Source organism: Anomaloglossus baeobatrachus, chromosome 2, assembly GCF_048569485.1.
Source record: "Anomaloglossus baeobatrachus isolate aAnoBae1 chromosome 2, aAnoBae1.hap1, whole genome shotgun sequence".
Taxonomy (NCBI): Eukaryota; Metazoa; Chordata; class Amphibia; order Anura; family Aromobatidae; genus Anomaloglossus; species Anomaloglossus baeobatrachus.
In genome coordinates this window covers 8,094,856-8,109,324 of record NC_134354.1, presented here as the reverse complement: position 1 = coordinate 8,109,324, position 14,469 = coordinate 8,094,856, and the positions used below count along the sequence as shown (strand labels likewise).

At 40.0% G+C, this 14,469-nt stretch overlaps 1 protein-coding gene across 1 annotated transcript in view; it reads left to right on the top strand.

The window, feature by feature from the left end:
* The first annotated feature begins 541 nt into the window (after positions 1-541).
* The window catches only part of TBX15 (T-box transcription factor 15), a 144,948-nt gene continuing 131,020 nt past the window's right edge, over positions 542-14,469 (top strand). The window contains exon 1 of the mRNA XM_075334841.1: positions 542-826. Within this exon, the coding sequence (XP_075190956.1) occupies positions 616-826 (211 nt within the window). The 5' untranslated portion in view covers positions 542-615. The remainder of the gene's footprint in view (positions 827-14,469) is intronic.

Below are 14,469 nucleotides of genomic sequence, written 5' to 3'. Positions count from 1 at the left end.
GTCCTGACATTGGACATGTTCAGCAGCACAGTGGGGTACTGCTCATGTGTTGTCTGTGTGTGTCCCTTGGTGTGTCGGGGGCTTTCTTCTATATCGGGGTGTCCTGACATTGGACATGTTCAGCAGCACAGTGGGGCACTGCTCATGTGTTGTCTATATGTGTCCCTTGGTGTGTCGGGGGCTTTCTTCTATATCGGGGTGTCCTGACATTGGACATGTTCGGCAGCACAGTGGGGCACTGCTCATGTGTTGTCTGTATGTGTCCCTTGGTGTGTCCGGGGATTTCTTCTATATCGGGGTGTCCTGACATTGGACATGTTCAGCAGCACAGTGGGGCACTGCTCATGTGTTGTCTGTATGTGTCCCTTGGTGTGTTGGGGGCTTTCTTCTATATCGGGGTGTCCTGAGCTGACTCCTGCTGTCACTGAGAGCAGTGAGGGTTAATGCTGTGTGCAGGGGAGGACGCTGGACAGATTTGGTTCCCCTCTCCCCCAGGCTGGGGCTGTCAGTCATTGGTTTGGGGGTGTGGACCCTCCCAGTCCCGGCTCTGGAGCAGTGCGGGCTCAGCAGTCGGTGGGGCAGCAGGGCACATGTAGGGCTCCGGCTGGCAGGACCATGAGTGACAGGAGGAGATGCCCGGGGGTCACTCTCAGCTCCAGGGCTCATGCATTTTCGGTGGAGGCTCTAATCGGGGGTCACAAAAAAAGGAAACTTCGGGACTGGGAACCGGACAAGGGCCTGGATCTTTCCATGGACGGACTGAGCCCACAGGGGGACATGGGGGACGGAGAGGACGGGGGGGCCTGCAGCCTGGACCTCAACCCTGGTAGGTGCAGGAGCTGTGCGCCCCAAACCTGCATGTGCCCCCCAAACCTGCATGTGCCCCCCAAACCTGCATGTGCCCCCATACTGCGCCCGCATTACACTGGATCCGTGACAACAGGATCGGTACTACCTGTGATTGTGCCCGCCTGCCACTGTATATATATATATACTGCCTGCCACTGTATCCCTATACACTGCCTGCCACTGTATATATATATATATATATATATATATATATATATATATATACTGCCTGCCACTGTATCCCTACATACTGCCCGCCACTGTATATATATATATATATATCTATCTATATATATATATATATATATATATACTGCCTGCCACTGTATCCCTACATACTGCCCGCCACTGTATATATATATATATATCTATATATATATATATATATATATATAGATATATATATACTGCCTGCCACTGTATCCCTGTATACTGTCTGCCACTATATATAAATATATATATATATATTATTTATATATATATATATATATATATATATATATATATATATATATACTGCCTGCCACTGTATCCCTGTATACTGTCTGCCACTATATATAAATATATATATATATATTATTTATATATATATATATATATATACTGCCTGCCTGCCACTGTATCCCTATATGCTACCTGCCACTGTATCCCTATATACCACGTGGTACTATATATACTGACTGGTACTGAATCCCTATATATTACCTGCCACTGTATCCCTACATACCGCCTGGTACTATATTTCTATATAATCCCTGGTACTATATCCCTACATACTGCCTGGTACTATATATACTACCTGGTACTATGTCCCTATAAATATATACTACCTGGTACTATACAACTATATACTGCCTGCCAGGCCTTTGTACTCCCATATAGACATTGCCTGGTGCTACTTATATACTACTGATTGGCACTATATCCCTTTATATGCTGCCTAGTGCTATATCCCTATATACTGCTTCTGTCCGATATTATATCTCCCGATGTGACTGCCCGATATTATATCTCCCGATGTGTCTGCCCGATATTATATCTCCCGATGTGACTGCCCGATATTATATCTCCCGATGTGACTGCCCGATATTATATCTCCCGATGTAACTGCCCGATATTATATCTTCCTATGTGACTGCCCGATATTATATCTCCTGATGTGACTGCCCGATATTATATCTCCTGATGTGACTGCCCGATATTATATCTCCCGATGTGACTGCCCGATATTATATCTCTCTATGTGACTGCCCGATATTATATCTTCCGATGTGACTGCCCGATATTATATCTCCTGATGTGACTGTCCAATATTATATCTCCCGATGTGACTGCCCGATATTATATCTTCCTATGTGACTGCCCGATATTATATCTTCCGATGTGACTGCCCGATATTATATCTCCCGATGTGACTGTCCTGTATTATATCTCTCTATGTGACTGCCCGATATTATATCTCCCGATATAACTGCCCTGTATTATATCTCCCGATGTGACTGCCCGATATTATATCTCTCTATGTGACTACCCGATATTATATCTCCCGATGTGACTGCCCGATATTATATCTCTCTATGTGACTGCCCGATATTATATCTCCCGATGTGACTGCCCGATATTATATCTTCCTATGTGACTGCCCGATATTATATCTTCCGATGTGACTGCCCGATATTATATCTTCCTGTGACTGCCCGATATTATATCTTCCGATGTGACTGCCCGATATTATATCTTCCGATGTGACTGCCCGATATTATATCTCCCGATGTGACTGTCCTGTATTATATCTCTCTATGTGACTGCCCGATATTATATCTCCCGATATAACTGCCCTGTATTATATCTCCCGATGTGACTGCCCGATATTATATCTCTCTATGTGACTACCCGATATTATATCTCCCGATGTGACGCCCGATATTATATCTCCCGATGTGACTGCCCGATATTATATCTCCTGATGTGACTGCCCGATATTATATCTCCCGATGTGACTGCCCGATATTATATCTCTCTATGTGACTGCCCGATATTATATCTCCTGATGTGACTGCCCGATATTATATCTCCCGATGTGACTGCCCGATATTATATCTCTCTATGTGACTACCCGATATTATATCTCCTGATGTGACTGCCCGATATTATATCTCCTGATGTGACTGCCCGATATTATATCTCCCGATGTGACTGCCCGATATTATATCTCTCTATGTGACTGCCCGATATTATATCTCCTGATGTGACTGCCCGATATTATATCTCCCGATGTGACTGCCCGATATTATATCTCTCTATGTGACTACCCGATATTATATCTCCCGATGTGACGGCCCGATATTATATCTCCCGATGTGACTGCCCGATATTATATCTCTCTATGTGACTGCCCGATATTATATCTCCTGATGTCACTGCCCGATATTATATCTCCTGATGTGACTGCCCTGTATTATATCTACCGATGTGACTGCCCGATATTATATCTCCCGATGTGACTGCCCGATATTATATCTCCCGATGTGATTGCCCGATATTATATCTCTCGATGTGACTGTCCTGTATTATATCTCTCTATGTAGCTGCCCGATATTATATCGCCTGATGTGACTACCCTGTATTATATCTCCCGATGTAACTGCCCGATATAATATCTCCCGATGTGACTGACCTATATTATATCTCTCTATGTAGCTGCCCGATATTATATCTCCCGATGTGACTGCCCGATATTATATCTCGTGATGTAACTGCCCGATATTATATCTCCCGATGTGACTGCCCGATATTATATCTCGTGATGTGACTGCCCGATATTATATCTCCCGATGTGACTGCCCGATATTATATCTCGTGATGTGACTGCCCGATATTATATCTCCCGATGTGACTGCCCGATATTATATCTCCCGATGTGACTGCCCGATATTATATCTCCCGATGTGACTGCCCGATATTATATCTCCCGTTGTGACTGCCCGATATTATATCTACCGATGTGACTTCCCGATATTATATCTCCTCATGTGACTGCCCGATATTATATCTCCCGATGTGACTGCCCGATATTATATCTCCCGATGTGACTGCCCGATATTATATCTCCTCATGTGACTGCCCGATATTATATCTCCCGATGTGACTGCCCGATATTATATCTCCTGATGTGACTGCCCGATATTATATCTCCCGATGTGACTGCCCGATATTATATCTCCCGATGTGACTGCCCGATATTATATCTCCTCATGTGACTGCCCAATATTATATCTCCCGATGTGACTGCCCGATATTATATCTCCCGATGTGACTGCCCGATATTATATCTCTCTATGTGACTGCCCGATATTATATCTCTCTATGTGACTGCCCGATATTACATCTTTCTATGTGACTGCCCGATATTATATCTCCCGATGTGACTGCCCGATATTATATCTCCCGATGTGACTGCCCGATATTATATCTCCCGATATAACTGCCCTGTATTATATCTCCCGATGTGACTGCCCGATATTATATCTCCCGATGTGACTGCCCGATATTATATCTCCTGATGTGACTGCCCGATATTATATCTCCTGATGTGACTGCCCGATATTATATCTCCCGATGTGACTGCCCGATATTATATCTCCTGATGTGACTGCCCGATATTATATCTCCCGATGTGACTGCCCGATATTATATCTCTCTATGTGACTGCCCGATATTATATCTCTCTATGTGACTGCCCGATATTATATCTCCCGATGTGACTGCCCGATATTATATCTCTCTATGTGACTGCCCGATATTACATCTTTCTATGTGACTGCCCGATATTATATCTCCCGATGTGACTGCCCGATATTATATCTCCCGATGTGACTGCCCGATATTATATCTCCTGATGTGACTGCCCGATATTATATCTCCTGATGTGACTGCCCGATATTATATCTCCCGATGTGACTGCCCGATATTATATCTCCTGATGTGACTGCCCGATATTATATCTCCCGATGTGACTGCCCGATATTATATCTCCTGATGTGACTGCCCGATATTATATCTCCCGATGTGACTGCCCGATATTATATCTCCTGATGTGACTACCCGATATTATATCTCCGAATTTTCCGAATTTTTCTAAAGAAAAACGGCGGTCACCGCCGCGTTTATCAGCAATGCAGGCCGGAATTATTAATCCAAGTCTTTTATTGCAAGCACATATACAACATATACAGGTCAACGCGTTTCAGGGGTCTCTGCCGCCTTCTTCAGGACAATATAGTAATGACAAGGATAGTGGACACTGTCCTGAAGAAGGGGGCAGAGACCCCTGAAACGCGTTGACCTGTATATGTTGTATATGTGCCTGCAATAAAGGACTTGGGTTAATAATCCCGGCCTGCATTGCTGATAAACGCGGAGGTGAAACCCGTTTTTCCTTTGAAAAATTCGTCTAATATTCCTGCGGGGCTGCTGCGATCTCCACCCGTGATTATGCGATTGTAGGTGTGACGTTTTCACAGCCCCTATAGGTGAGTGCACCTTAATTATCATTATCTGGTTTTTATCTGGTAAGACCCTATGCGCCTATTTCTCCACAGTCTTTGAAACCTCATAGTATTATATCTCCCGATGTGACTGCCCGATATTATATCTCCCGATGTGACTGCCCGATATTATATCTCCTGATGTGACTGCCCGATATTATATCTCCCGATGTGACTGCCCGATATTATATCTCCTGATGTGACTGCCCGATATTATATCTCCCGATGTGACTGCCCGATATTATATCTCCCAATGTGACTGCCCGATATTATATCTCCCGATGTGACTGCCCGATATTATATCTCCTGATGTGACTGCCCGATATTATATCTCCCGATGTGACTGCCCGATATTATATCTCCTGATGTGACTGCCCGATATTATATCTCCCGATGTGACTGCCCGATATTATATCTCCTGATGTGACTGCCCGATATTATATTTCCCAATGTGACTGCCTAGTATTATATCTCCCGATGTGATTGCCCTGTATTATATCTCCTGATGTGACTGCCCGATATTATATCTCCCGATGTGACTGCCCGATATTATATGTCCCGATGTGACTGCCCTGTATTATATCTCCTGATGTGACTGCCCGATATTATATCTCCCGATGTGACTGCCCGATATTATATCCCCCGATGTGATTGCCCTGTATTATATCTCCTGATGTGACTGCCCGATATTATATGTCCCGATGTGATTGCCCTGTATTATATCTCCTGATGTGACTGCCCGATATTATATCTCCCGATGTGACTGTCCTGTATTATATCTCCCAATGTGACTGCCTAGTATTATATCTCCCGATGTGACTGCCCGATATTATATCTCCCAATGTGACTGCCTAGTATTATATCTCCCGATGTGACTGCCCGATATTATATCTCCCGATGTGACTGCCCGATATTATATCTCCCAATGTGACTGCCCTGTATTATATCTCCCGATGTGACTGCCCGATATTATATCTCCCAATGTGACTGCCCTGTATTATATCTCCCGATGTGACTGCCCGATATTATATCTCCCAATGTGACTGCCCTGTATTATATCTCCTGATGTGACTGCCCGATATTATATCTCCTGATGTGACTGCCCGATATTATATCTCCCGATGTGACTGCCCGATATTATATCTCCTGATGTGACTGCCCGATATTATATCTCCTGATGTGACTGCCCGATATTATATCTCCCGATGTGACTGCCCGATATTATATCTCCTGATGTGACTGCCCGATATTATATCTCCCGATGTGACTGCCCGATATTATATCTCTCTATGTGACTGCCCGATATTATATCTCTCTATGTGACTGCCCGATATTATATCTCCCGATGTGACTGCCCGATATTATATCTCTCTATGTGACTGCCCGATATTATATCTCTCTATGTGACTGCCCGATATTACATCTTTCTATGTGACTGCCCGATATTATATCTCCCGATGTAACTGCCCGATATTATATCTTCCTATGTGACTGCCCGATATTATATCTCCTGATGTGACTGCCCGATATTATATTTCCCAATGTGACTGCCTAGTATTATATCTCCCGATGTGACTGCCTAGTAGTATATCTTCCTATGTGACTACCCGATATTATATCTCACGATGTGACTTCCCGATATTATATCTCCCGATGTGACTGCCCGATATTATATCTCCCGATGTGACTGCCTAGTAGTATATCTTCCTATGTAACTGCCCGATATTATATCTTCTGATGTGACTGCCCGATATTATATCTCCTGATGTGACTGCCTAGTAGTATATCTTCCTATGTAACTGCCCGATATTATATCTCACGATGTGACTTCCCGATATTATATCTCCCGATGTGACTGCCCGATATTATATCTCCCGATGTGACTGCCCGATATTATATCTCCCGATGTGACTGCCCGATATTATATCTCCCGATGTGACTGCCCGATATTATATCTCCCGATGTGACTGCCTAGTATTATATCTTCTGATGTGACTGCCCGATATTATATCTCCTGATGTGACTGCCCGATATTATATCTCCATATGTGACTGCCCGATATTATATCTCCATATGTGACTGCCCGATATTATATCTCCCGATGTGACTGCCCGATATCATCTCCCGATGTGACTACCCGATATTATATCTCCCGATGTGACTGCCTAGTAGTATATCTTCCTATGTGACTACCCGATATTATATCTCACGATGTGACTTCCCGATATTATATCTCCCGATGTGACTGCCCGATATTATATCTCCCGATGTGACTGCCCGATATTATATCTCCCGATGTGACTGCCTAGTATTATATCTTCTGATGTGACTGCCCGATATTATATCTCCTGATGTGACTGCCCGATATTATATCTCCCGATGTGACTGCCCGATATTATATCTCCCGATGTGACTGCCTAGTATTATATCTTCTGATGTGACTGCCCGATATTATATCCCCAGATGTGACTGCCCGATATTATATCTCCCGATGTGACTGCCCGATACTATATCTCCCGATGTGACTGCCCAATATTATATCTCCCGATGTAACTGCCCGATATGATATCTCCCGATGTGACTGCCCGATATTATATCTCCCGATGTAACTGCCCGATATGATATCTCCCGATGTGACTGCCCGATAATATATCTCCCGATGTGACTGCCCGATATTATATCTCCCGATGTGACTGCCTAGTAGTATATCTTCTGATGTGACTGCCCGATATTATATCCCCAGATGTGACTGCCCGATATTATATCTCCCGATGTGACTGCCCGATACTATATCTCCCGATGTGACTGCCCGATATTATATCTCCCGAATTAACTGCCCGATATGATATCTCCCGATGTGACTGCCCGATATTATATCTCCCGATGTAACTGCCCGATATGATATCTCCCGATGTGACTGCCCGATAATATATCTCCTGATGTGACTGCCCGATATTATATCTCCCGATGTGACTGCCTAGTATTATATCTTCTGATGTGACTGCCTAGGATTATATCTCTCCATGAGACTGCCCGATATTATATCTCCCGATGTGACTGCCCGATATTATATCTCCCGATGTGACTGCCCGATATTATATCTCTCTATGTGACTGCCCGATATTATATCTCCCGATGTGACTGCCCGATATTATATCTCCCGATGTGACTGCCCGATATTATATCTCCTGATGTGACTGCCCGATATTATATCTCTCTATGTGACTGCCCGATATTATATCTCTCTATGTGACTGCCCGATATTATATTATCATATGTGAGTGATTGAGTAAGGGATGATCGGGGTTAAAATCCGGAGGAGGACCAAAGAGCAACGGAAGGAAATCCAGTGTCTGTACAGCGAGAGCTGGAGCCTGCTCCTATATGTGACAGCTCAGGATGATATTCCTATATGTGACTGCTCAGGATGATATTCCTATATGTGACAGCTCAGGATGATATTCCTATATGTGACAGCTCAGGATGATATTCCTATATGTGACTGCTCCGGATGATATTCCAATATGTGACTGCTCAGGATGATATTCCTATATGTGACTGCTCAGGATGATATTCCTATATGTGACTGCTCAGGATGATATTCCTATATGTGACTGCTCAGGATGATATTCCTATATGTGACTGCTCAGGATGATATTCCTATATGTGACTGCTCCGGATGATATTCCAATATGTGACAGCTCAGGATGATATTCCTATATGTGACTGCTCAGGATGATATTCCTATATGTGACTGCTCAGGATGATATTCCTATATGTGACTGCTCAGGATGATATTCCTATATGTGACTGCTCAGGATGATATTCCTATATGTGACTGCTCAGGATGATATTCCTATATGTGACTGCTCTGGATGATACTCCTATATGTGACTGCTCCGGATGATATCGCTATATGTGACTGCTCAGGATGGTATCGCTATATGTGACTTCTCAGGATGATATTCCTATATGTGACTGCTCAGGATGATATTCCTATATGTGACTGCTCAGGATGATATTCCTATATGTGACTGCTCTGGATGATACTCCTATATGTGACTGCTCAGGATGATATCGCTATATGTGACTGCTCAGGATGGTATCGCTATATGTGACTTCTCAGGATGATATTCCTATATGTGACTGCTCAGGATGATATTCCTATATGTGACTGCTCAGGATGATATTCCTATATGTGACTGCTCAGGATGATATTCCTATATGTGACTGCTCAGGATGATATCGCTATATGTGACTGTTCAGGCATATACTCCTATCTGTGACTGCTCAGGAGTATACTCCTATATGTGACTACTCAGAATGATATCCCTATATGTGACTGTTCAGAATGATATTCCTATATGTGACTGCTCAGGATGATATTCCTATATGTGACAGCTGAGGATGATATTCGTATATGTGACTGCTCATGATTTTATTTCTATGTTATATCCTATATGTCACTGCTCCGGATTATATCACTAAATGTGGCTGCTCATGATTTTATTTCTATATGTGACTGCTCAGTGTTATATCCCTAAATGTGGCTGCTTATGGTTATACTCCTATATGTGACTGCTCCGGATTATATCCCTAAATGTGGCTGCTTATGGTTATACTCCTATATGTGACTGCTCTGGATTATATTCTTATATGAAGAGTGCTTTGGATAATATCAGTATATGTGACTGCCCTGTATTATATGCGTTTACCGTTATATAGTGGTATTACACCAGACAGGCACATACATGTCAGCCTCATATTTTAGCACAATATGTGAGTGCCCTGTAATATGTGATTATAGGGGACTGCCAGGCCTGATAATGGTATAGGGGACTGCCCTGTATGATGTTATTATAGGGGACTGCCCTGTATGATGTGACATAGCAATGTCATATCTGACAGTTATCTAAGTCCCAGCTCAGTAATATATAGCATGATAATTCTGCCTGGACTGACCTCTGTACGCCGGGCTGTCAGGTATATACCCGGTCACTGCCTGCAATCAGGGCTCGTGTGTATATAGGAGGCTCGGGTCTATGGGGGGCTCTGGAGCTGGACGTCGGGGGTCTTGGGTCACAGCTTCACTTAATATATAACAAGAGACCAAAGTGCTGCGGACCAAGGATTCAATCATTTTCTATATATGCACAAAACACACAAGAAACTATTCACACTATACATATATAACACAAAGAGGAGACCGTATAAAATACATATCACACTATACACGTATAATACAGCATACAGGACAGTATAAATACATATCACACTATACACGTATAATACAGCATACAGGACAGTATAAATACATATCACACTATACACGTATAATACAGCATACAGGGCAGTATAAATACATATCACACTATACACGTATAATACAGCATACAGGACAGTATAAATACATATCACACTATACACGTATAATACAGCATACAGGATATAGTATAAATACATATCACACTATACACGTATAATACAGCATACAGGACAGTATAAATACATATCACACTATACACGTATAATACAGCATACAGGACAGTATAAATACATATCACACTATACACGTATAATACAGCATACAGGACAGTATAAATACATATCACACTATACACGTATAATATAGCATACAGGATATAGTATAAATACATATCACACTATACACGTATAATACAGCATACAGGACAGTATAAATACATATCACACTATACACGTATAATACAGCATACAGGGCAGTATAAATACATATCACACTATACACGTATAATACAGCATACAGGGCAGTATAAATACATATCACACTATACACGTATAATACAGCATACAGGACAGTATAAATACATATCACACTATACACGTATAATACAGCATACAGGACAGTATAAATACATATCACACTATACACGTATAATACAGCATACAGGATATAGTATAAATACATATCACACTATACACGTATAATACAGCATACAGGACAGTATAAATACATATCACACTATACACGTATAATACAGCATACAGGGCAGTATAAATACATATCACACTATACACGTATAATATAGCATACAGGATATAGTATAAATACATATCACACTATACACGTATAATACAGCATACAGGACAGTATAAATACATATCACACTATACACGTATAATACAGCATACAGGGCAGTATAAATACATATCACACTATACACGTATAATACAGCATACAGGACAGTATAAATACATATCACACAATACACGTATAATACAGCATACAGGACAGTATAAATACATATCACACTATACACGTATAATACAGCATACAGGACAGTATAAATACATATCACACTATACACGTATAATACAGCATACAGGATATAGTATAAATACATATCACACTATACACGTATAATACAGCATACAGGACAGTATAAATACATATCACACTATACACGTATAATACAGCATACAGGACAGTATAAATACATATCACACTATACACGTATAATACAGCATACAGGACAGTATAAATACATATCACACTATACACATATAATACAGCATACAGGACAGTATAAATACATATCACACTATACACGTATAATACAGCATACAGGACAGTATAAATGCATATCACACTATACACGTATAATACAGCATACAGGGCAGTATAAATACATATCACACTATACACATATAATACAGCATACAGGACAGTATAAATACATATCACACTATACACGTATAATACAGCATACAGGACAGTATAAATACATATCACACTATACACGTATAATACAGCATACAGGACAGTATAAATACATATCACACTATACACGTATAATACAGCATACAGGATATAGTATAAATACATATTACACTATACACGTATAATACAGCATACAGGACAGTATAAATACATATCACACTATACACGTATAATACAGCATACAGGACAGTATAAATACATATCACACTATACACGTATAATACAGCATACAGGATATAGTATAAATACATATCACACTATACACGTATAATACAGCATACAGCATATAGTATAAATACATATCACACTATACACGTATAATACAGCATACAGGACATAGTATAAATACATATCACACTATACACGTATAATACAGCATACAGGACAGTATAAATACATATCACACTATACACGTATAATACAGCATACAGGACAGTATAAATACATATCACACTATACACGTATAATACAGCATACAGGACAGTATAAATACATATCACACTATACAAGTATAATACAGCATACAGGACAGTATAAATACATATCACACTATACACGTATAATACAGCATACAGGACAGTATAAATACATATCACACTATACACGTATAATACAGCATACAGGGCAGTATAAATACATATCACACTATACACGTATAATACAGCATACAGGACAGTATAAATACATATCATACTATACACGTATAATACAGCATACAGGACAGTATAAATACATATCATACTATACACGTATAATACAGCATACAGGGCAGTATAAATACATATCACACTATACACGTATAATACAGCATACAGGATATAGTATAAATACATATTACACTATACACGTATAATACAGCATACAGGACAGTATAAATACATATCACACTATACACGTATAATACAGCATACAGGACAGTATAAATACATATCACACTATACACGTATAATACAGCATACAGGACAGTATAAATACATATCACACTATACACGTATAATACAGCATCCAGGATATAGTATAAATACATATTACACTATACACGTATAATACAGCATCCAGGATATAGTATAAATACATATCACACTATACACGTATAATACAGCATACAGGGCAGTATAAATACATATCACACTATACACGTATAATATAGCATACAGGACAGTATAAATACATATCACACTATACACGTATAATACAGCATCCAGGATATAGTATAAATACATATTACACTATACACGTATAATACAGCATACAGGGCAGTATAAATACATATCACACTATACACGTATAATACAGCATACAGGGCAGTATAAATACATATCACACTATACACGTATAATATAGCATACAGGGCAGTATAAATACATATCACACTATACACGTATAATATAGCATACAGAACAGTATAAATACATATCACACTATACACGTATAATACAGCATACAGGACAGTATAAATACATATCACACTATACACGTATAATACAGCATACAGGACAGTATAAATACATATCACACTATACACGTATAATACAGCATACAGGGCAGTATAAATACATATCACACTATACACGTATAATACAGCATACAGGACAGTATAAATACATATCACACTATACACGTATAATACAGCATACAGGACAGTATAAATACATATCACACTATACACGTATAATACAGCATACAGGACAGTATAAATACATATCACACTATACACGTATAATACAGCATACAGGACAGTATAAATACATATCACACTATTCACGTATAATACAGCATACAGGACAGTATAAATACATATCACACTATACACGTATAATACAGCATACAGGACAGTATAAATACATATCACACTATACACGTATAATACAGCATACAGGACAGTATAAATACATATCACACTATACACGTATAATATAGCATACAGGACAGTATAAATACATATCACACTATACACGTATAATACAGCATACAGGGCAGTATAAATACATATCACACTATACACGTATAATACAGCATACAGGACAGTATAAATACATATCACACTATACACGTATAATACAGCATACAGGACAGTATAAATATATATCACACTATACACGTATAATACAGCATACAGGACAGTATAAATACATATCACACTATACACGTATAATACAGCATACAGGGCAGTATAAATACATATCACACTATACACGTATAATACAGCATACAGGACAGTATAAATACATATCACACTATACACGTATAATACAGCATACAGGACAGTATAAATACATATCACACTATACACGTATAATACAGCATACAGGC